The sequence below is a fragment of the Streptopelia decaocto genome (genome assembly GCF_964273445.1).
Source record: "Streptopelia decaocto genome assembly, chromosome: 5".
Classification (NCBI taxonomy): domain Eukaryota; kingdom Metazoa; phylum Chordata; class Aves; order Columbiformes; family Columbidae; genus Streptopelia; species Streptopelia decaocto.
This window is the reverse complement of record NC_138659.1, coordinates 41,157,847-41,184,018: the sequence shown is the minus strand read 5'-3', so window position 1 is coordinate 41,184,018 and position 26,172 is coordinate 41,157,847. Positions and strand designations below refer to the sequence as shown.

Here is a 26,172-nt window from a genome sequence, read left to right as displayed (position 1 = left end):
CTGTTGTGATGCATTTTCTCTCCTCTTTTTGCATAAGAAGAGAATAGTGGGGATTGCCTGTTTTTATTACAAAGTTCTGAACTTGCATCCATTGGACACAGAAGAAAGTGATGTCATCCATTGGTTCCTGATGTCCACTCTCACTGAAAGCAGAACAGCATCAGTAAGAACTGTGTGTTTGTACTGACAGCATCATATGCTGAGAACTGAGTGAGAAAGGAAATCTCTGAGATTTGGTTGTGCTAGTTGAATGAGACACATTCTCAGTCCAGTTTTGATGAGAAATTCCATCAAGCATAAAATAAAAAGAAAAGCCTTATTGAACCTTGCATACAGTCATACTCCATTTCTACCTTGATGGATTGATATTTCCCACATAAAACAGGCCTGGCTGAAAAACTGCCTATCTTTGACCCACAAAGAACACTGAGTCAGCACAAGCTTAGCAGAGCCATTGAGACAGCAGGTGTGCACTTTCATATCTCTCTTCACAGAAGTGAAGGAGAAATCTCAGAAAAACTTCAGCAGAACTAAAGTAGTTCATGAGTAATTTGACTTGCCTAAGAAAAAATGAAAGTCCCTATGCCTAATGACTTTTCCAGCTACTCTGATGGCATCAAAGACTGGAAAACATCAAATGAAGTGGCAGCAAACAGAGAGAATCCATCCCTGCAGTATCGCTACATGTTACGGAAGAATTTAACCAGCTAGTAAAGGAAAATTTGAAAAGGGATATGGAAACATAACATTAAAGAAATGCATACATCATATTGAACCATTAATTCAACTCATTCTGCAATGTGCTTGTGTCTGCCAGTGCTGTGATTAATAGAGGGCGTATGAAACTCAGAATGCAATTAAGTCTTGGAGGAAGCACAGTTGGAGGATGTGGCTGTTTCTATAGCAACCTGAAAGGCTCAAGACTAGTAACGGGAGATTAACTTAAAGGCAAGATAAGTACGTAAATATAGCTCTCATTTACCATTTTTCTGCTTCCAAATGGACCACGCATTTTTGATTTAAACAATACAGAAATGTAGTCAGATATTCCACTTTTTATTAACTGGGACAAAAATAACCTTCAAAAACATCCTGTTAAAAAAAATCTGACAATTTCAGAATCAGGGAATCATCCCAACTTTGCTAATTAATTCAATCAAAATGGAAAGCACTGAACTTGAATGCTGCCAGAAGATTAGAATGAGGCTCCAATATAAGGAACATTACAGTCATAATAGGAGTTTACTGATGTCAACTATATGCTTATGAACAAATCCTCTGGATGCATTTTTCTGGATTACACTTCAGATCGGGTTTTAAGTCTTCAAAACAGCAAGGACAAGATGAAGAATTTTTGTAAGCACTACAGACCTTCTTTCTTTCCTTATTTTTTAATACTCTCTTCAGGAAGAAAGACAATATTGAAAAAACCTCATCCAATATATATCCTGGCACTGAAGAGCTTTTTTTCAGAGGTTAAGTCGAGATCATAGCCACCCTTTTGAAACTCCTGTCCACCTGGCCACATCCATAGTGGACCGGTAAACTTGGTTTACTGCATCACTGAAAAACAAATGATACATGCATAAGATATCCAGGAACATATATCCAGGAAACAAACACATTCTTGCCTTATCTTCTATATTCTCTTGAACTGTGGGCATGACAACACTATCACAGGTACCAAAAGCAGTCATGTTAGCTAAATAGCTAATCCAAACTAATTTGTCCAGCCAGCTGAATAGTGTAGAGATACCATTAGGACCACTGCACAGGGTTGTCTGCACGGTATCTGTTAGCTTCGGACTGATGAAAGAAAAATAGCACTACCCCTACTTCACCACCAATTGGTTAATTAACCAAGTGTAATTACTGTGCGTTCCAAACATTACTGTGCAATATTTGCCTCAGATAACACAACCCTCTTGGGCTGACACAACCGTGACTTCAAACTCTCATATGGTTTTAGTTGCACGGTGAGCTTCTTTCGGTTGGAATTTGTTGACTTGTCGCCTATTTGAGGACAAATGCAGACACCCTGTGAAAATTTCAATAAGTCACTGTTATGTAATTCAAAGTGTTTGTTCTGCTTCACTGAAGCTATTCCAGCCTCCCATGATAATATCCAAGCACCACCTAGAGTAATGACACTGGCATAGCATTATTCACAACAGAACAAGTTCTCTGCTTCTGCTATAGTGGGAGGTTGCCGTTGTGCGTGCAGAACACAAGAAAACAGTGAACTGGTATTTTTTGTCAGGAGCACACTACATTCTCTGCCATAAATAAAATATTTCATCTTGTAAAACTCCTTGAAAGTACTCTGGTTCAGGAATAGTACTTCCTTCTCCACAGATCATTCCAGTCACAAGTGGCTTTAACCAGGGAGCTCCATGACCTCAGCTACACAAATCAGAGCAGAGGTGATACAGAAATAAGCTTTTTAATAGCATAGCTGGGCACTGACACATTGAGGGCTTCTAACCGTTGCACTAAGACCTTCAATCTCTACCCAAAGCAACTGACAGCCAACATTTTCCCTTCCTGGGAGAAAAACCCCTCTGCAATAGGAGCTGCAGAACCAGGCTGTGAAGAAACCTTACCATTCCTCTCTATGAGGAGTGATTCACACCATTTCAATCAGTACAATACCTAATTTATAGGCTGGTGACTTTTCCTTGCTTTAGTATCATATTGGACAAAGAGCCAAGAGTTTAACAGGTATGAAGTGTGTTGCAGCAGTGAAAATTAATTTAACAAGGAAAAATGAATAAAAATAAATAAATTTCCTAATGCCAAGTGTTTGTTCTACTGTAACAGTAACAGTTTCAAAGTAGTATATAACACTTTTTCACTTTCAAGAAAAATTTGGTGGGGAAAGGGGAAAAATGATATAACTAAAGACCTTGTAGCAGTTCCAGAAGTAACATTTTGTTCTGAGAGGAAGAGCTGCAACAGGGTGAGATGAGGACACCACTCTCAGCTCTTCATTGAAGTGATTCATAAGTTGATACCAAAGAATTAATTTATTATTCTATTTTCCACTACTAGATTTTTTTCTCCCTTTCAACCAATTGAAAAGCCACAACTGAAGATCACACAGGGACAGCAGCAGCCCTTGAACTTTGAAGTTAGTTTTGATCAAAAAAAGAAATCTCACGCTATATAAAAATTTCAAAGGAGGGAACATTACATACTGTAGAATCTATTAAGTGGGAAGAAGTTGAAGAGATCCATCATTCCCCTCAGTATTCTTAGGAGCTGACCTGTCCTTTAATTGAAGTTACCATATCTGACTTTGAAGAGTTTCTTTTCCTTTTATGGAGTGACGGTGGCAGTGTCAAGCTTCTCAGGAGAGACAGCTTAATAAGAATATAAAAAATGCTGCCACCCTCTTCTACACATAAAGGTTTTTTATATTTTTTCTTTGATTTTGACTCAATACAAACTTCTCTCTTTTAAAGAAATGAAGTAGGCTTCACTGGAGTAAAATGCAGCAACAGAGGTTTTTTTTGTTTGGCTTCGGGTTTTGTTTGGTGTTGGGTTTTTGTTTGTTTTGGTTTTGTTTGTGGGCATTTTTGTTTGGTTTTCTGTTTGTGTAGGGAGGTGTAGTTTGACTGTGGGTTGTATTTTTTCTTATTTTTAATTGTGTTTTAGGAGATCCCTAAGCACACTTTTCAGAAACAGCATAGCTGTGAATTTCAAGCATACAAATGAATTAATCTGTTTCCTGTTTTGCTATAGACTTTAGAAATAAACAGACTTCACAAAGAATGACAATTACATGGATGTAGATTTGCTATAGACATTAGAAACACAGACTTTATAGGGAATAAAATTTGCACGGATCTGGATTTAGGTTGCATCTACTTATGCTCTTTCTGGTCGACAGCACAATGACTGTTTCTGCATGCATACAGGGGATAAGGAACACTGGAAAAGAAGTCAATGCTATTTGCTGCTGCTAATAACTAACTCATGCTCCAGGCAGATTCAGATGATTTTATTTTAGTTGACATGTTTCCTAGAAGTATCTTTTTTCCCCACAACTTGCAAGAAGAAAAGACTGTTTTCTTTGTAACACACAAGTTACCAAGGGCAGGTGAAAAGGCATGCACAGCTCACCCATTATCTAGAATACAGCAGCTTGCTCCTCTGTCGACAGCTGTTTTCACAAGTTGCTTAAGCTTTTGACATGAACAGTGCTTATTGGTTGCAAAAGGTAATTAGATAGATACAGCTCTTTACTGTTCCACAGACCCTTGAATATTAATTTTGAACACAGCTTATCATCCTTTTCTCCCACTGTCCGCCCAACCCAACCAGCATTTTGCTTAAGCATGTAAAGAATTACGGAATATAAATGATTAACAAAATAGCTAGGAATTTGGTTAGACTAAACATTAAGACATGAAAGAAAGAGTTGGATAAGTAAAGCTGCAGATGAGATATTTAATCAAGGAAATGTTCCGTTCATCATTCCTTGCAATAAAGAGGTAGACTGTTTGCTATACTTCCCTAGTGAAAAATATGCAAAAGACAAACATTTTTAGAAGTATTGTATGGTTTTGTGTTACAGTATGCTGCATATATCCAAATTCAGCTCATTGTTTATTGTTGTTGCATAGTCCTATTTATAGGCCAATGAAAAAGATCACAAAGCTCAAAGCTACCCATGTAATTCCCAAAGAGCTTGAAAATAAAATTAGAGAGTAAAGAACTAAAATAGTATGAGATAACGAGTTCTAAACCATATTTTCTTCACTTGATCTCCACAGCAACTCTACAAAAATACTAAAGCCATCATATAGACACTCCGGTAAACAAAAAAGTTAGTTTGTTTGGGGTTTTTTGTGTATTTGTTGTTAGATTTCGTTTTCTTTTGATTTTAAGTAACATTTTTTCTTCTAACGTAGTCCCATTCAGCTTAATTAGGTTTTTTTGGGGGGGATGGGAGGAAGAATATAAATTACATACACAAAAATCCTAAAGCTAGAGAGCTTAGGATCTATACATAACTCCCTATGTCATCTCCTGTTCTCTGCTACTTACAGTCATGTCCTTACCTTGGGTACCTTCACCATTCCCCTGCCTGCAGGGTTTACACAGGGATCAGCCTTTCCTTGTTCCACCGCCCAGGCCCCTCTCCCGCCTATGCCAGGCAGAGATCCCAGCGGCCCTCATCTTGGTGAACCTCTGCATCTTTCAGCCACTCCACGGCCAAGATGGAGGGGGGAGAATCCATTTTAACCTGTGCATTTGGCTCCCCGCTCTGCCCTGCTCCCCACCCACGGATGCTGCCATGAGGAGTCTCCTGAAGTAATGGAAAGCTGAGCGCCCACAGCTGCTCTTATGTGCAGCCCAGCAACACCAGCAACTCCCAGGCAAAGCTTCAGTCATGTACTGGAAGCAACACTGGATCAAACAGCAGCAGCCCCTCAAATACTTCCTTGTCCTCCTAACAGCTTATGGAAAAATTCAGTCCTGAGCAGCATCTCCAGGCACAGCTGACGACCCCACCACTTGGCAGAACCAGCCTAAGGCCCACTCCAGCATTTCTGCACTAGACAGAATCCCTGTGTGCTCATCCGCAGTTCTCTGGGAACAGGGCACCATCTAATTAAAGCAGATGGGCAGTGAAAATTCAAAGCTCAGAAGTAAGGTTGTTGACAGAACCTCAGCCTCGAGTGTGTCTATAAATCACCAGCCACATAAGCCAACCTGTGTGTGCAAAGCCAAACTGAAATAATATTTGTTTAAATTAAAAATGGTCTTTGAACTGGATAGAAATGCATTTTAAAAAAAAAAAAAAAAAAGGCACATATGGAGGTGTTGTGTTTATTTGCTCTTATCAAAACTTTCTGAAGTATGTTTGGCCATAATACCCTTACAGGTTTTTTTTCCACTTATTCCTCCCCAATTTTCCCACAAATCCCTCTTTTATTTTTTGAGGAGTAAAGTTTTGCATCAGTAAATCAAGCCAACTTGGACTAAATTTTTCTAACCATGAGCCCTGGGGAACAGGTGCAGCACTCAACTTCACCCTAGATTTCAATTGTTTCTTATGTTTTTGGCTCACTAGCATTTGTGTTTTTATTACAGGCATATTTCAACCCATTCTTTTTCATAGCAAAATAACAAGGCACCCAGTATTTGGTTTCATAGTTCTGGAAACTATTTAGCAGAAATGCTGACTCATGAGCATGCATTTCCTTTTTTACTTGAAGTAAAGAAATTAAATACTGCAGACGCTGTTCTATAGCAAAACCCCAAATAAACCAGGAGAGGGTAAAACTGCATTATGCTACAACATACTAATATGCTTTCAAGATTCAGCCAAGCCTTTCTACATGCAACTACAATAAGTGCTAGCCCTATTCTCTCCTATATTCTTGTTCAAGTACTCCAGCACATTTGCATCTTTGCTACAATAGGTGAAATAACATAATTAAAGAGGAACAAAGCAGTCTAGAAATTGCTAGGGGCCAGGAGAGACAGCTTGAGGGGAATCTGTACATTCAGAATATGTCTATTCACTGCTACACAGCTCTACAACTAACTACAATTAAATGAACCACAATTAACTGCAGTTAGATGAAGAATGGGATTTTCTTATTTTGATATTTTTTCTGACAGTGGATTTTTTTTTTTCTCAGGTTTGTATTTTACTCTATATTTCTTGCCTACTTTTCTGAAAACGTTTCTTCTTCCCATCCCTAATCTTGCACAAAAATGAAAAGCCACTAAGCATTTAAAAGAATGTCTTCCCCCCCACCCCACTATTAAAGCCAATGACAAGTAAAAAGGCTGAAATATTTTAATGCTTCCGTATCACAAGCCTCTCAGTAAAAATACTTTTAATTTCCCAAAGGATGATTTTCCTAGCAAAAACTTCATTTCTGACATTGTTTTGTTTTTTAAAAGCCCTGGTCGTCTACAAACAAACTACATTGCTCATGTACATCAAAGGAAAGGAATACAAAAGTGGTAAGAGATTTTATTGGTAGTCCTGCTGAGGTAAGGAAGGTGACACAAGCACAAAACAAAGGCAGCTTGTGTTTCATAGTGTTTTGGAGCTGAATTCATACCCTTGCTTCATGCCTCTCTGATATCAGTAATTATCTGAGCAAGGAACAGGCTGATGTTCTGATACGTTACAAAAATAGAAATGTAATAACTAATTTTAAGATGGGTACTCAGAACGTGTTAAATACTGATGTTCAAAGCAAATAACAGCTCAGGAGAGAGAGAGAACAATGCTGACCCCAAGTGGAAGAAAACACTGCTGGCTCCATCCTCTATTGCAACCTTGAGATGCCTGAAAATCTCAGAGCCACAAGTCTGAGCTTTAGGTGGTGTGGTAATTTTTTTTAACATCAGAGGAAGAGCACACAGACTCCCTGAAAGCAGAAATCTGTGTTATCCTAATGTGTACACTAACTGATTAATTATAATCCTCTTCCTTGTAGTGTAGCTGATCTTAGTAAGCGAAGCAACCAGCTGCCTCTCTGAACACATCAGGTATTACTCTCCCTCACACATTGCAGATAAGACTTCTTAATCTGTAATCTACATAAATTCTGTGAGCATGACTATGGTAGGAGCCTTTGAGATGTTCTCTTGACAGCAAAACTGAAACCAGGCATGCACAGACAAAGAAGTAGCAAAAACAAGTCTCCACCAAGTTGTTTTTTGTATAGCATACTGCCTTCAAAACATATTTTTCAAGCCAGAAAAGACCTGTATTAGTAACCAGTTTTAGAAAGACCTCCTCCTGTCACACACTTTTTATCATCATAGCATGACAGGCAGTGATCAGTGTAATCAGCTGGTGTGATTGCCTGAGCTCTGTTCTTGTGTCATTGATTGCAGTAAAGAATCGCAGGATTTCAGTTTGGCCAGTTCCCCTCTTCTGTGCTCAGGCTGCTTGTTACAGCAAAGCAGAGCCAACAGTGCTTCATGTGAGAAAACTGGATGCTGGCAAAATCCACTAAGTCATAGAAAGGGGTTGAAGAGTGACAGCAGTGTGTGTCCCAGGGCGCTTGTACAGCAGGTCCAGAGAAACCCCCAGTGACGCCGGAGCAGACATTAAATCAGTGACATTCCCTCCACACCCTGCAGTTCACTGAGAATGGAGAGCAGGCGTGCTTGGCGTTTCCAAGTTACAGATCTCTGGTACAAAGGAGAGTCTGCTGCAGATCACAAGCACAGCACAGAAAAAGCACCTTGCTCTCTCCATATCCTATTCCCTCCACGGACAGGAAGAAAGGCTCTGGCACTGAAGACCTTGGAGTAAAGAATACTCCAGCCAGATCCACTTGGGTTGTTTTAAGTCAGGCTCGCCTAAGGCTACAGGGGTTTTTATCAAATCCTTATGCCTACAGTTAGTAAAATATTCTGTACTGTTTATCCAAAAGAAATATATGCATCCTTAAAAACTCTTAGCCACATTTTTTTATGGAGATCTAGGTCCTACTTTGGGCCTCAATATATGGCATTTTTATCCAGTCTTCTGGCTTGGGCAGTACTCAAATACAAAATTAAAACATGATGTTTAATGAGGCCATGTTTTGCTGAATTTACAACAGTTAGGGAAAATAATTTTTCTGTGGAATGGGAAATAACATGAAGAATTCTTTCTGTAATGTTAACAGCAATCCCTACAGGAACATTGACAAATCTCCTGGCCATTCACATGGTACACATAGAATGTGCTATGTTCACATCTAAACCAAACTAGAAGTTATCACTGTTAAGCAAAAAATTAAAATGAAAGTAATCAAGATCTATACCAGGTTAAATTTAGGAAAAAATGTTAAGAGCCACAACTAGGAACTAGAATTATATTCCTCTGTTCAAGAAAAAATGTTTTGACAATTTAATCTAACCTGGAAATTCCAGTTTACTAAATCATGAGATGACATCTGTTTGATTGCTTGTTTGTTCTGAAAGGTTTCAGCTAATTCCATTAGCATTGTCATGGGACTACTAAAGGAAAACATAAATTATTGCTGTCCTTCAAATTGAGGAGAGTCCATTTCGAAGACCACAATTCTTTTTACAACAACTTCAGATGAGAGTAAGGCACCACATTTTTTCACAGAACAAGGTTAATGCCAAAACATTCATTTTGTGTTTGAAAAAGGCTAAAAAAGCCAGAGACTGACAAAACTCTATAGACCACAAAAGCCTTCCCAACAAAGCCATAATTTGAGTAGATGAATTCTCCATTAAATATTTAGTTGCACTGTTCTGACCAATTCCAACCACACCGCAGTTTCAGAAATTCTCTCCGAGGTATCTGTGGTCAACCTGCAGGTCCAGCTCCACTTTCCCAGCCCCTGGATCCATGCAATCCCTTTATAATGGGGTTCCACAATTGCAGAGTAGCTACGTGAGACCAAATCAATAGGCAGACCCTTCAACCTTGCTACACAGTGTAGCTACACATAGTGTAGAATGCATAGATGGACAAAGGAAGAAAAGAAAACAAGAAATAAGACTAATTTCCTCAGGGTGAAGGCTTTTTCTCTAATGAACCCCATGCTTTAATGGAGATACATGCAGTGGCTTGTACACACCCACAAAGTCATGCTTCTGTTTGTTTGCAAGACAAAGGTAGCGTGCATAATTCAGGAAGGATTTATCTATGACTTCTTTACAAAAGGAAAAGATGAGAAAACACTCTTGGAGTAGATGCAAAAAAAATTCCATATTCAACTTTTATCTAGAATGTGAGATTCAGAAACAATGAGGGCAAATAATGTGACAAATTGCTATCAGCAAAGTTTTGCTCATAATTTAATTACACTATAGAAGTTAAGCTAATCTTGTACATCTCCGACACAGCTAGTAACACACTGCAGGTTAAACACAATTATCCAGAGAGGCCCCAAGTCAAAACAAACACCAAAATGTCTAACAATTCTTTTTAAAAAATGGTTTAAGCCAAAAAGGAAAATCAGTTTAGTACCAGTGCAGTTTGTGAGCTGGGACAGAAGGTTACAGGACAGCCTTAAATGCTAATGGACTCGCACAATAAAGGTGAATAAAAAAAAAAAAGAAATTTAAAAAAAAAAAAAATTAAAAGGGCAAACACTGTCAGGATTTTATAGCATTACAACCCTATTTTAAGAAAAAACATACTTATGCAATGGTCAGGAAAAAAAAAGGACAAGCTGGAATACATAGCTTGGATGTATCTCTTGGATAGGTATCTTCAGATAGGATAGGTGGTTGTGAACAGTCTACTATCCATCCTGAGGTAATACAGGGTGTTTCAAAAAGACAGACCCAATTGCAGAGATACAGTGTTTTCAAATTGGGTCCATCTTTTTTAAACACCCTGTAGTTCTGAACTATTAGACCAGGGTCTTTCAAAATCTTGTAAATTCTTCTGCCAGTCTGAATCAGCCTGCAGACACAGAGTAACTAGGATGACTCCTGGCACTTCAAGATACTAAGAGCTCTGCTCAGGAACAATCAATCTTGCCCATCTCAGCCTACAAACAACACAACTGAAGGTTAAGCCACTGTCAGCTGTATGGCCTGCCTGCCAGATCAGTATGGCTTCTATTTGTTAAAGCTCAATTAATTAGTGCAACATATAATGTTGAAATGATGGGGGGGGGGGGGGGGGGAGGCACTCCAACAACAACAACAAAAATCACTGGAATTAAGTTGTCCAAAGGCAAGTATCTGTGTAAATGCTTTAAGTTATTTCATGAGAAACAGCCAATAAAAGCAAATTTCATTTCCAGGAAGCAACAAGGGATTGGAGCCAGGTTTGCCATTTCACTTTTTGCTTGCTTTGCTGGAACTAGAACATGCACTTTTAATATGTTTAGTTTGTAAACCTAACTTTGATGTTTCCAGTTTAGTGGACTTTGAACAATTGCTATATTATGAAAGATGAAGGGTACCTATTCAATGTGCTGGGTTTCCTGCCAGAAATTACAAAAACAAGATCAGCTACAGAATACTGAATTCCCTTCTCACCCACAGATGGGAATTCTTTCACAAGCTTACCTCAGAGCAGGAGAGCGCCTCATGGCCGTGCCTCGCCTGAGGTTTTATTCAAGAACTTGAAAGGATCTTTTCAGCAGAATTCTTTCCCACATCACCACAATCCCAGACAGACTGTGACATTTTGCAAAATTACAGGGAGTGAAGTTGCTTCTAAAACAAAAGCACTGCAATAGAAAGCCAGGTTTCCTGGTTTCTCTAATACCTTTCCAATTTCCTTTAGCTGCTGACTCTTCTTCTAGCTTTACAAGCAGAAACAGACATGGTAGAATAACTAATATTTTGATCTGGCATGCACATTTGAGTACAGGTTGCAGGAATTCTCAGATGTGGTAGCAATATGGGACATCTTCAGAGAGTAAGAAGACCTGGAGGTGTGGGCTCCAACACTGTCATTTTGTGAAACAATCAAAGTCTTAAATTTGGGGCCCTGTCCTGTGACATATTAGGAATATTTCAGAAGCATCCTTGTATCGGTGTATTCTGCTCTCTGTACCTTTTTATTAGAAGTCTGCTGTTTTTCCTTAACAGACATGCTCAGAGAAAGAAGCCAGGAAATCAAGGAGTCACAGATCTACAGTTACATGCAATGCAAATCTCTTTCGTAATACTTCACCTGATCTGGCACAGTTATCAGTCTAGTCGTGAACTGCAAGGATGTGTGGTGACTGCATGGGGCAGTATTAAACTGTAGGTTTTGCTACAACATTTCCTCCATTTTTTTTTTCCCAAAATCAATTTCAAGTTAAGCAGCAGTGATACATCACATGATGAACTGAAAACAAGACTTAGATTGACCCTTTCCCTTAAGCAGCACGTGTCTATCATGTTTCTTCCAGGGTTTTTGACAAAACAGGCATCAAAGTATTAATACTAACAATGTTTTAGAAAATAATATGCCCAAGGAGAAGGTGAAACATACACAGTGAGTTCTGGAAAGGTGAAAGAGTTTCACTCTTCTGGTTTTGCTTTCCTGCATCACCAATGTGTAGCCAAACACAGAAATGCTCCAGCCAAGGAAAAGTCCAGTGGCTTTGATCTAACAAAGCTCAGCATTAAGATATTTAAAGTGGAACAACTCGGGATTTTATTCTTGCCTTTTTACTTTGCACTTGCCTTTTTTTTCAAAACCAGAATTTTAAACACTCATGTTCCCCTCTAGCTTAGACATATGATGAATATTTAAATTGCTGACAACAAACTATAGTCATTAATTACACTATGTATGAGCAAATATCTTTCCATTTCCAACCTAATGCAGCACTTTTAATTACTTGCTGAATCAGTTAACATAACTTTCTTACCTGAAGGCCACTTGCTTGTCTCTGTGAGAAACAAGGGTTCAGGTCAACAAAAAGCATCTCATGGTGTTGAAGCAAATACAGCAGGAAGCCATTGTAAAGCCTTTGCTCTTCACAAGCCAAGGGACCAACAGGGACCCTAAAGGAAGAAGAGATGGATTAAGTTTAGAAGCTCTCAGACTAAAGGTTGGTGATGAGCCACACATGGAGGCCCCCAGTACCCAAGATAATTCAGCAAAGCAACCAGTTGGGCAACTGGATAAAACAGAGTCCCAGCCTCATTTCCAACAAGCAATCATTGGGACAGGAACCAATTTAACTTGGTGGGTTCACAGCACTGGGAGCCTCACAGTGGCAGAGCCCCAGTTTGCTGCAACAGTTCACAACACAATGCATCTTTGGGGCAGCACAGCAAAATAGCCAGAACCTGGCAGTAACTCAGACATGAACTTCATAAAATCAAGGATGAAGGGGACAAAAAAAGCCTCAGAAATCTGCCATCACTCACTGGCATTGGGGCTGGAAGAGAGTAGTTTTGTTCTAGCTTAGTTTGTGAAGGTTAAATTTTATGGCTAGAGTATCTTTTTACCAGAACTACCTGGAGAACAACAAACAAACAAACAAACCCAAAACACCAAAAACAAAAACACAACAAAAAAACAAAACCACACACACCCTCAACAATAAAAAGAAAAAAAAACACCACACACCTCAGATACATAATACAGTGTAACTTCTGGGTGCTTCCATTAACAGGTTGGGTTGGGTTTGGTTGGCTTTTTCTTTCTGTCCCTTTTTTTTTTCTTTTAAATAAATAGCAGTTGAAATTGTACTCTCCACACAAGTAGACTAAGTTGGAATAATTTAATTAAAGTCAATGAATTCTTTGTATGGAATTCTAACCTTATTCCCTGAAGGAACGGTGTATTCCACCTGTGAACTATTTGAAGCTTGGAGAATGTTTACATAAACGGCATTGCCTTAATCCAGCTCCTCCAGCCATGCTGCACCAAGTCAGTTCCACCCAGCACAATATTAATATTTAAACAAAAAATTCATAAACTCTGTGGAGACATACACACACCAGTCTTCTGTTCACCAAATCATTACATTCATCATTCATTTGTGATTGTAAAGTACAAATACACACACTGGGTGCAGTCCAGTTGTTTTCATTCACATTCTTTTGTAAACTTACTGTTGTTTCTTTGAGAATGTGAGGTTGGGCTCCTTTCGAAAGAAGATGCTCTGAGCAGAGTTATAGCCAAGGTACAACAGATGGAGTTAGAGGATAAACTATTGTGTCATCACTTCTTTCTTTAAGGTTGACTAAAATTTCTCCTCCTTAGATCCCTACTCGTCTCAGGAGAAGCTCAGTTTCTCCACAAAAAAAACAAGCCTGTGTGTAAAACCCGGTTGACCAAGCAACAGCCTTTTCTGTGTACAACAATCCTAAGAGATTATTCATTGTATGCCCAAACATTAACACCCTCAATTCACAGGCCATACATGCAATCTTTTTAGTCCCTTGTCTTCTTTCTTTAACTTTGACGTATATTCTATACCAACTGTTAACTCCTTACTAGCAAAGAACACTCTACAAGTTGTTCACGAAGATAAACATCTCTCACCCTGCTTACTAGGTCCCATCTTTCTTTACTAGCAGCCTATGTTTTTGGGTGCCCACTTCTCATTTCATCTTAAATCTAACCTGTACTCTGGGATGTGACCCCACAGCTGACTCCAAATATCAATGTCTGCTCGTCTGCAGATATTCATGGGTGGCAACAGAAGTGCTTTCCACATATGGAAAATACATTTTCAGTTTTCTCTGCAGACACCTTTCACAATGACTTTCAATTAATTTTGTAAAATAATCACTTCCTGACTCTTCAGATACTTCTGCTGCTCGTGGAAACTTTATTATCGGGCTAATAATAGGGAAACCACACTGCTAAATCCAGGAATGTTTCTAGGAAGAGCACAGCTGCTGAACTGTACTTTCCACTTCATCATAAAAGCCCTGTAATCAGTTGTAGTGCAAATAAAACACAGGAAAAGTCTCACTGCAGATAAGAAACAATTAAGACTTGATCATAAGGAATAAGCTACTGGTTCCCCTGAGTTTAAGCTTTTCAAAGTTGCTTTGTCACAAAGTGCAAGCTAGAAAATCCATACAGTCCCTTGCCTTGGCTTTGTTCAGGACGTCTGCCAAGGTTCCCTGCCGGCAGAGGCTTGCTGCAAACTTACAGAAAGAGTGAGTCAAAGGGAGTAGAAGCAAACAGCTGGTTGGCCAGCATCCTTGTGCACTCACATAACAATTACTTGCTGAGGGTGGTGGCAGAAATTTCTTTACCAAGATGAGGCATAAAAAAGCACCCATAGGAATTAAAGTAACATCAGCTGAGTCGTCAATAAAAGTGAAGCAACACGTTATCCTCCACGTTCACAGAGACTAGAAGGACATGAAACAACTCAGAAGAAGAAGAAGGGTGAACAACAGAAAAAGATAAATAGTTCAGAGGATGAGCAGAAAATAAATAAATAAATAAGCATTACAAGGTGAGAGGGGAGTGGAGCTTAGCAAAGAAAGTCTAGAGAGTAGCCAGCCTGATACTTTACTTACAAGTTATGCTTATAGTTCCCTTACCTACAAGGAGGTGAGGACATGAAAGCTGCATCATGCAGACTGAAGTCTCAAAAGATAAGAAACAGATGTCAGGGTCAAAAAAATAAAAGAAAAGCAAAGTGAAAAATGTTGGTGGAGCAACTTATTATAAGTGAAGATAGCTTAACAGTCTCATGGGGAAAAAAAGAAGCATGAGGGAGAAAGGTCAGCAGAAAAATAAGAGGTGGTTTGTAAAGGATGCTAAGGTAAAATTAAAACATTTTACTCGGTTATGCCTTTTCTGAAACATAACTTCTTTTTTTATTCACACTTTTGGCCCCACCACCCTGAACAGGAAGCATATATACTAAAAATATAATAGAATTCTTCCAATATTAAGATGATTTTAGTCAAATATTCAATATAAACAGCATTAAAGACACTGCAACAGATTAAAAATATAGAAGAGACAGATTCTTTAAATTCAGTTTTCACACAGTGACATTAGTTTCCTAGCATTTAAATTTGATGATAGTAGGAGTTTTCTGGGACCCTGTAACTAGAGTTCCAATATGATACCTGTGCTAAGGTTTATATTTTTTGTGCTGCAATTACCATAGTTACTAATTGTGAAGTATATGCAGTTTAGGCTGACAAGGTATAATGAGCAGCAAGCCTTATACTCTGATTTTGTGTCCCCAAGGCCCATATGTGTTCCATGTTCCAACTACTGAATATTCCAACTCAGACACTTCAGTGAAACCATAAGCATGTCAGGTCTCCACAAATAAAAATGTAAACAGATTGAAGCAGGTGGTGATCATAGACAGAATTTACACTTGAATATAAATAGTTCAAAAATTTAAAGTAAAAAAAGCTTGCAAACAACCTAGTTTACTTGTTTAATGCCAAAGAAGAAAGAAGTAATTGCACAAAAACGCAGATTGGCAGAACACATGCAGAACAGTTTTAATACCTGCAATGATTTAGTGCCATAAGTGGAGCTGACATTACATCCAGAAGTTATTTCCACCAATCGCATGGGGTATACACTTCTGCAGATTAGATCTAGACTTGTTTTTTTCCATGACCTTCACATTCTGGCTGAAAATCTATAGGAAGTACTACCCAACTTGTCTCACTTTCCAATGAATCTACACTCTGCCTGCCAAATGTTTCATAATGTGGCAGCTAATTGCACTAATTCTTGCTCTGAAAGACATAAAGGATATTTATGGCTTTATTCCTTCTGTCAGCGTCTATGGTTTGCCACATTAGACTACCTATAGCTTTGCTGCTGTACAGGACAATACAGATGGTTTATTCTGAAACATTTGAGGCCTCTGGTCACTCAGCAGGAAATGGCACAGCAATCCCAATGAGAGAAAACACCAGTTGCCAGGCTCTCCTCTCTCCCCAACTACCAAAAAGCTGATTTTTCATAATTCTAGAAGGTAACTCTCCAAGGACGGCATTAGCGATACACTTTACCAAAAAATGAGCTCCAGATCTCTCCAGCTAGTGAGATCAGAATGACTGCAAGAAGGTGGAGTTAATGTTCATAGAGCAGATATACTTCTATTTATGGCAGCTGTGTTGGCTTGACAAGCAACCGTCAGGGAAACCCGACGCTCATCGTTTTCAAGGCTTTGCAGGCAGGTCATTGCCACAAGCATTTAGTTTAGCACTGAGTGTACTTTAAAAGCCAGACAGAGGGGCATGTTCAGAAGCAGCTGGAACATCTTCCAAAACAGAGAGGAATGCTTAAAAACCTGAAACAGCTCATCAATAAGGCAGCCTACTGGATTCTTCTGTGCAGATACAGAAATCAGTGGGCACACATTCAGACAATTTGAGAACAGAGATAAAGAAATAAAACAAAATGTTCTTGTGGCAGATAAGAAAATATTCTGATGGCAGAAGAGCGACAGTCAGTGCAGTCCTTGTTGAGTTAGTGTGGAGGTCAAGGGATAGATTCTTAATCAAGGCCTTTTAGCATCAGCCTTTTACAGATTTATAAGTAACACCACATGACTAATTCAGACACTGTCAAGTATACCTCAGCTGTCTATACTAATTTACTAATTTTAGCATGCAAATATTAAGGAACTTTGGGTTTGGATGCAGAACTGTTTTGTTCCATCACTGTGCATCCCCCATGGTGAAGCCTGTTCTCACAGGAGTGAACAGCACAGCACCTACCACACTGCATGCTGTTAGATTCTTCCCCTAGCTGTACTTTCGCTAAAGTGAGGGCCCGTTTACTTATATCACCTGCAAAGGTTCTATGCTGGTACATCTGGTGATAAGCCCACAGAGCAAGTAAACAGACACAAACAGAGATCTATGGAAACGGCAGCAGGGTTTAAGAGTGTGGTTCCCCAAAACAAAGCCTATAATTGATTTTTAATAAGATTGGTACTAATTTTGCTGAATATATATTTTTAATAACCTACTTGGCTCGTCATACATAAAAGTGAAGAATAGCAATGCTTTTCTTACTACATATGAATTGTTAACATATACATTTTGCACAGTGGCATTGGCTTATAGTTCACATTAAACTGGAATAGCTACATTCCACTAAAAGGTTTACAATTTGTAAGAGAGGTATAAACATTTTAACATCCTCTAGTGTCAACATGCAGGATAGCACAAAGAACTAAATCCTTCCAGCTTCACTGGAAAATCCTTCCTTATCACACCACTCTAGGCTGTTCCTTCTCAACACCTTGACTTGCATGACACAGGGCCTCCCACCTTTTATTTTTTGGCATTCAGCTATGCATCCACTCACCACCATCCTCAACATCTCTAGGTTCAGCCAAGCACCTACTGCTTACAAGTTCAGCTGGCCTCTGCTCAGATGCCAACTTGCATTTTAGTGGTAAGAGCAGATGAGTTATTTCTCTTTCCTGAGAGAGGAGATTCTTTTTTCTGATGCCCAACATTATTACAAAGTCAGCCTTAGCTTTTCAGAATCAAGACTAACAACCAAGTATCCTCCCCAGCCAGCACCTAGCTTGGCTAAGAAAAGAGTAGTTCTCATTAAACAGCTCTCCCTCCCTTGTGCCTTTTCTCTACAGATCGTTTCTTACTTCACGCTGGCCCTGTACAGTCAGTGCCTAAAAGGATGAAGGTGGTCAACCAGTTCAGAATCTGTCACGCCGGCCCATAATATACTATATGAACATTTAATTTTCAAAATGCTGCACTTATTATTGGACATACAGATATGACAGAAAGCCTCATTGTGAAGCGGAATCTAGTAATACTATGTAAGGCAGCCTTACAGAGAGTACTCACCTGAACAGAGCAGGTCCAAACACGATGGCTAGGTTTTCCAGAGTCATGAAATTCACTGCGCTGTATGTTGCTAGCTTTAACAGGAAAGCAGACAGGAACTGAAGAAGGTTTTGATGGGCTTTGGGCAGCCCACTGAGCAACTGTCTCAGGTTCTCTATGCATTCTGTTGTGTGGATTTTGTGCTCTGGGGAGGGAACAAAAAAGAAATATATATATAACAGTTATTCCTAATAATAACATAATTCCATCATAAACATTATTACAGATCTGAGAAAGAAGAAAGGTGTTAAAATATATTAAAGAATAAATACATCCTAAACAAATAATTTGTACACTGAATTTTGACAACAGTGTTCACATATTAATATTTAAATACCGTGGATTTTCCAGATATTAAATTTTATATACACTGTTTCTGCTATCATTCTTGTTATGACAGAATCATCTAGCACTTGCTGCTTTTTAATGGAATTGCAGGCAGCAGTCACATACCTGTATCCTTAAAGCTGCCTTTAAAGATGATACAAGATTGTCAGCTTTGACTCTCCCCAGAGATCTTACACGTGCTGTATGATTCTCATTAAGAGGAATAAGAAATTGTACCCTTTCGGCCCACATCATCTTTATTTCCTGACTAATTTGTAGCTCTCAGTCTCAAAACATTTTTGCTCTATAAATATGCAACTGTACTTAAACCGAGACGCTTAAAAATCTAAATTTGGGATACTTAGTATTTTCTCGGTTCTCATTCTTCAAAGAAGAGCCACAAGGCAGAAAAAAGGTTCACAAACAACTCAATTTAATCATCAGTTCAGAATTAGTAAGGTAAAGTCTCCCGGTCATTAGAACTGAGGTGACAGTACTGCTCAATTACTGACAGCTGGTGCTCAAATTCTCCATAGATCACAAGGACACGTCTGTGTAGCTTCGACATTGTGGATAGCGAATCCTGCCCTAAGGGATTTTAGCCCTAAAAAATACATTTCATAAAGGCCAAGACCTATGGTGCTCAACCTGTTAATGATAGACATGGAAAAGGGGTTGGGGGGCAGGAGGAAATAACAGCAAGACTGTTCAAGGTAGTCAAAACAAAGTACCTGCAAAAAAGCTGTAGATCTTTCAGCATAGACTTTCATAGTTCATGAAAGGGATTTTTTTTTCTGATAAGCACATACATAACAGCACTTAGCAGATGAAGTTTGAACAAAAGCAACTTGCAACCCAACCCACAAACCCCACCTATTTGTATGCAAACACCTGAATTAGTTACTGCTCAAAATCATCGGTCAGAATAGTGTGAACACAGTAGCTCAGCCACTACAGACATGAATCGGGCACTAGACAGTGTGTTGCTGTAGATGTTCATCTTGGCTTTGCATCTTGAATGCTTCATGCTGTGCCACACGCTGCTGTCCAAGAAGACTATAAGAAAACTAGCAAAAAGTACTAAATGGAAACAAGGATGTACAAAAAGGCTCTTGTACAAGGGAAGGTTAAATACAGAAAGAGGCTTCAGCTTAGAAAAGAGAGAATTGAGGCAGTGGCTACATAACTGCAGGAACAGCATTATGATGGTGATTAGATTAAAAATAAAAATGTTAACTAAGTAACGAGTAAGGTATCCAGTTTAAAAAGAAAGCCTGTCGATGATGTACTTTCTCAAATAATACAGGATTGAGTTGCAGAATGCCTTGCCACAAGATGTTGGGGAGTCCAAAAGCCTTCATGAATTCAAAAAAAAGCCGCAGACAAGATAGACTCCTCCATCAAAAGCAATTAAACATCAGTCTTGGGTTAAGAAAACTTAAATCCTTGCTTATAGAAAAGTGCAATGAACACATACATAATCTACTAACGTTAGAGAAAGACAGAAGCTTGGAAGGTGCTCGTTCTGTACCTTGGAAAGCTTTTAGCAAGCCAGAACAGATGTTATCTGGAAAAACAGCCACTGGCAGTTCTTTCAGAAAGAGTTTCAGGAGACTGGCCACAGAATCAACATCTCCATCATTAATAAGGTCCACTTTTTCTCCTTGATTGTATTTCTGTTTCAATTCCTTGATTTTATTTACTGAGCCACTGACTCGGAATATACCGACGTGCTCCAGACCTGTTTAAGAAGAAATACCAAAGAGTAAGCAATGGTTGCATTCCTATACCCATGTGATGAGAACTGGATCTCAGAAACAAAGAACTCCTCTAAGAAACCACAGTAATTGTAAAAACTTTTCAGCAGTTAGAGCTGAAAAGCACAGTTTAAAGAAAGAATAACCATTTTCAGAGACCAAACACAGAAAACACCAACTTACCAAACTCTTCTAGATACTCTACCATCTGTGTCACAACAAAAGGAACTCCACATTCTGTTGCATTCTGTATGAGGGCTTCCAGAGGAACACCAAATGTGCTTCTTTCTCTACTTAACTGTAGATCTGGTGAGACTTTATTTATTGTGTGCCTGACTTGAACAGAAGATAATGATTTCTGGGGAATAGAAACAGGCAAGTGATAAGCAGAAACTGGTCTTCACTATTTTAAGGTCCAAGGGTCTACATCTCAGGCAAAAATTATTGTCCTGTAGAGATTTTACTCCTACTGCATGTTCTTTAAAGTACCAGTATCACTCCAGTAGAGCTGAGAGAAGACCTGTGACAGGTTAAATCCTAATAAAACCCATTCACATCCACAGAGAAAATGAACCCCAGGTGAAGGCAGGTGCCATGTTTGGGGCAGGGAGGGATCCCTAATCTCCTGCCTTAAGAACAGCCCAACAGTCAGCAAAAGGCTGACCAAGACCAGGGGCACAGCCTTCCAGCCCCATGAAGTTTGCTATTTTCTACCCAATTCACAAAGACAACAATTGAAAGGTTCATGGAGGAGCCAGAGGAACAATTTAAGCGACAGCACGAGCCTGGTAAAGGGTTCACCGCTGCTCGCACGGTTATTGCAAATTTCTTGCCCCAAAAAACGATGCAAAAACACAGGTACAAAATCACAAACAACCTGCACTCGACAGCTCCTTTTTCATCTTTTTGGGATGGGGAGGCTGACCAGGACATGCACAGGGGACACTGTCGGGGCTGAGGGGTCTCTGTGCGGGGAGCAGGGGCTGTCCAGGTAAGGGGGGGGCTGGTTCCCACCAGCTCCAGTAGGTTCTGCAGTCACCCCTCAGTACAGCCACCTGTGGTGCCTCAGGGGGACATCTTTAAGAAAGCAGAAAATGCTGCCTGGCCATGAGGAGTCCTTGCTCCCTTATCCCCTTTCCCTCCTCTTTTACCCCCTGCTTTGCCCTGTAAACAGGTGACACAACCCACTGTGCTCCATTTTGTCCTCTTTTTCCAGCTGGGCAGCTACACTCAGTCATGAAGGGCTGGGCTCATTTCCACTACATAATGAGACCAGAAGCCCACACGTGAATTGCCCAGATTTACCAGTTCAGAATCAGGAATATTTAAACATTATCTGCCTTTCATTTTAAAGGGGGATTTTAATTTTTTGTACCATCATCCAAACACATTCTAAAACCAGCTGCTTCTTAAATTTTTTTGTTACTACGTTTTCAGAAGAAAAAAGGAAAGACTTTCCTATAGGTTTGTAGCTGAACTGCTACAGAAAGGCTGGTTTTCAGCTCATAAATTCCACGCTTTCAGTAAAGCTGCAGCCTGAGGAGGCCACGTCCAGCTGCGCTGCCATGGCAAACACACACAAACATGCTCAGACACCCAAACCTCGCTTTGCTCTTTCAGCACATGATGTTAATGCTACAGCATTGATAATTACCCAAAAGTAACCAATATCAGCATGTACCAAATATATTTTGCATCATTTTTATATATAAGCCACGAGGTGTTTAAGAAAAAAAGCCTCTAAAGTCTCTGTGATATATTACTGTAAATACCTCCTCTTTCCCCCTTCAGATGCAGCAGTTGTGCTGGGCGAAGCAGCACAGCCTTCTCAGAAAGAAGAAAGGGTGGGAGAAAGGACTCGAGAAGCCAGATTTAACTTCACTTACACAAATTGAAAGGGAGGCGCCCGCTCCCATATTTCGGCTGTACTGCTCTGAAGACACCATCACCTTTCTTCCCCTCACAAATCCACGCAGACCCACCAAAGCTAACTGCAGCTATTGGGCTGCTCCTGCACAATTAATTTATCATAGCATAATTGCTAGGCATCATCTTAATCAGTAGTTTCACTCCAGATTTTGTTGAACGTAGAAATTAACCGCTGGTAGGAGCAGATGACTTGTAGCCAACAGTTGCTTGCAGAGTCACATTGCACAAACTGAGGTTTTGTTACCATCAGGAGATGTTTCCATGGCACCTAACACACACACAATGGCACGGTTTCCTGGAGCACAATGATCGTGTGCTTGATATTTACTTTTCAGGGTTTTTTTTTTTCAATGCAGGTTTGCAGGCACTCATATTACCTGCTGGTCATTGTGCCTGCCAGCAGCAGTAAGCAAAATATTTTGAGGTGGCCCTCAGTGTATACAAGTTATAGATACACATTTATATAACACCTGCACAATCATTTTGGTAAACATACAAGCAAGATTCAATCCAGCCTTTGAAATACAGAAGATATAGATGCTGTTAAGCCCAACATCCTCTATTAAAATTCTTCCAGGTGCAAAGCCTCTCCTAGGAAATAAGCCACAAGCAGGTAATGTTGCAGTTAAAGCTGGGAGATTCTTAATATAAATTTGGTAGGTACATACAAAGCAAAACCAAAATGCACAAGGAAAAAAAAAATACAGGCATTGAGTCAGAGCCCCTTGGTGGAGTACTAGAAAAGCAGGAGTTACCCTGTAAACACACCAGACTGCTGCGATTCTCTCTTCCTCGGCAGAGGGAATACTGCTTAAAAATTGTGCAGAACTTTAGCCCACTTACCTCTCCAGAAGATCTCACGATGAGGTCTGGAAATTTTCTGGTTCAAGGCTTTGCTGCCCATCTGGTGTGAGAGGAGACCTTTTGTGACAGAGCACTAGAACAGGCTGCCTAGAGAGCTGGTGGAGTCTCCTTCTCTGGACACATTCCTGTGCAACCTGCTCTGAGTGAATCTGCTTTAGCAGGTGGGTTGGACTAGATGATCTCCAGAGGTCCCTTCTAACCCCTAACATTCTGTGATTCCATGACCTCACAGAGGTGATGACTTTGCTTTCTCAGTAGGGCATGCCAGCCCCCACCAGCCAAGTGCAGCCAGGACACGGCCAGATCCACAGTGAGTGGGGCCACATCTAGACAAAAACTCCTCACTGCTGCCTCCACTTGCTCCAGCCCTCAGAACATTATGCATTTTCCCTGCTGCACACCAGAAATGTCTGGCTGACTTCGCTGGCCCAACTGGCATTTAATCCCTTTGTCTATGGTGCATGGGCCATTCCCACAGCATGACTGGCTGTCCCAAAGCCCATTTTGGCCAGTGGCATGCAAGGCTCAGCCCTTTCCTCAACACCATCTATCCTCACAGCCCCCTCACCTGCTCAGCCCACAGGCTGAACTGGGGGTAGATAACACCTTGCCCAGCAGCTCAGCCTCCCCCAAGACAGAAAGAGAGGAGCTCCCCTACCCCATGGCTACCCGGTGGTACCAGCTCTGCACCCCTCCCCACCAGCCCGGGCAGGGGCAGCCTGGCCTTGTCTCTGCAAATGAGCTCCACTTGGGCCCATCAGCTGTAGCTGCTTGTGGAGCCCTGCCCTGACCCCTCCAGCACCACCACCCTACAGCATCGCCCACTTCACAGCTGAGCCTCCTCAAAGCTGTTGGGACTACAGGTGGTGTGAAAGCTGATGGTGTTGCCCCCCTCCCTGCCCCGTCCCTCAACACTACTTCACATAAAAACAACTCCTAAAAAAGAGAAGAAAATGTGTTGGTCCTCCCACACCCCATGGTGTGATTGCCCTGTCACAGCAATATGGTGTCCAGTGCATGACATCCCCTCCCTGCTGCATTTGAATCCTCTGCCCCACCATTGCCCTTCAGCCACCATAAACAGTGCTTTGTCATCCTCCACATCCTCACAGACTTTACTGTTGTGTTTGCAAAGCAGCTGGAGCAGGAGCAGCTCCCCTACCTCCCCTGGGTCCCTTTGGGACAGACAAAGGTACAAGGCTCTCAGAGCCACCAGCGACCCAACTCACCATGCTTGTGGACAGGCAGCGATTTGCCCTCTGCAAAGAAATATCTCACAAAAAGGCCTGTGCAAACCAAAACAAACAAACCAACCCACAAAAATTATAAAATAAAAAAAAAATTGACAGCTCTCTAAACTTTTTGCTCCCCACCCTCCATCTTACTGAATGTCATAGGAATCATCCTGCTGACATGTCACTCTCCCCTGCTGCAGCCAAACAAGTAAACTGTAGCCAAATACATTTAAAAGCAACAAATTCCCTGCCTGAGCAGCAAGCACAAGTGTTTGCTACTGGATAATCACAGCACAAATGAAGCAGCAGCAACTGCTATCAGCTGCTTGGTCTTTACTGCTCCTCTAATTGAAATTATTGAAGAATTTGTTTTCAAGACCTGCTTGTTGGGTCCAAAAGCAAAATTCTGCGAGGCTTGCAGAAAGTGAAGCCATCTCACTTTCCCAGAAAGTCTGTAACAGCTAGAGGGCACACGAGGCTTGCCGGAGAGTGGGACCTGCGGACACCCAGACACAGCAAGGAGACCCAAGCCCTGGATGGGATTTTCTTTTTGTACCAAGTAACGGGGTTCCAAGGGATGATTTCTCCTTGCATTGATATTGTACAAAGAGCAGAAGGCTGCAGGCAGCACAAATCAAACATGTAACTGCTCATACTGAGTAGCTGCAACTCACACCCTTCCTTCACAGCCTCTGGATCAAAGCCAGTCCCTGCAGGACTTCAGATACATGAATAGGATGTGTGGTGCTCTGAGCAGCCACCTTGAATTCAAGGCCCACATCTAAATTAAAATCAAAACTTTCGGTCTCCCAGCACCCTGCCGCCCAGGGGAAGGCTTGTGAGGGAAGGCAGAGCCTGGCCTGGGTGGTGTGAGGGGCTGGGGAGCGCTGGGGGCTGCGTTTGTACTCCCTTCCCTGGGGGCACAGCCTCCAGCTACTGAAAGGGCTGCTTTGGAGGGTTGCTGGTGTCTCAGGAAAGAATAAAGGTGAAAGAAAAACAGAAAAGTTTGGTTTTCTTCCTCAGAAAACATGTTTTTTTTTTTTTACAGGAGCATTAGGAACATCGGGAACCCTGTGAGAGAGGGCAGAGGTAAATCCACTATCAGCAGCAGTAAAAAACAGCAGCAAGAAAAATGATTAACCGAGGTTTTACAGTTCATTAAAGAGTTTCCTTCAAAACTGCAAGCAGCCTGTTCTGCTCATCTAATGAGCTGTGTCTCGGCTTCAGGAGCCTCCGAGCATCCAGCCAAACAGGAAAGCAAACCCTTTGTGGTGGGCAAGAGCGCAGCAGCCGGCGCGTGCTCCCCGCGGAGAGGCCGTGGTGGGGATGCGGCGTGGGCAGCCCCGCCACGCTGCTTCCCCTGCCAGGCTCGGGTCCAGCTGGAGAGGCTGCGGTGGCTCTGGGTTAGAAGCAAACACTGGGGAAAGCAGCCCCACTGATCCCAGCTGAAGAGTAGCTGGCAAAATGCAGGCTTTGAGCATCAGGTGCTCATGATCAGAGCAGATCCGTGGGGTTCATAAACACATAAAGCTTGACCTGAAGCAAAGAAATTCAATCCAGTTGCAGCTGCTAGCCAGCTCCCCATGACATGATCCTCATTATCCAGAGACCACTTCAAAAGCAACTTTTCAAGGATATGTGGGCACACAATGCTGATTAAAAAATCAATATTATATGTTATTAATTAAAAGCATTGTCCACACATAAGTGCTGTGTTTCAGTCATACTGCTTGCCTACTGGTATCTAATGTTAACCTGAAAGAGATTTCATGATACCTTGA

At 40.8% G+C, this 26,172-nt stretch overlaps 1 protein-coding gene across 1 annotated transcript in view; it reads right to left on the bottom strand.

Moving 5' to 3' along the window:
* FAM13C (family with sequence similarity 13 member C) overlaps positions 1-20,571 on the bottom strand; it is a gene marked incomplete at its 5' end in the record, with an annotated part of 125,833 nt that extends 105,262 nt beyond the window's left edge. The window contains 4 exons of the mRNA XM_082052655.1: positions 12,330-12,465; positions 18,241-18,424; positions 20,138-20,347; positions 20,547-20,571. Coding sequence (XP_081908781.1) covers positions 12,330-12,465; positions 18,241-18,424; positions 20,138-20,347; positions 20,547-20,571 — 555 coding nt within the window. The remainder of the gene's footprint in view (positions 1-12,329; positions 12,466-18,240; positions 18,425-20,137; positions 20,348-20,546) is intronic.
* Between the last annotated feature and the right edge of the window lie 5,601 nt (positions 20,572-26,172).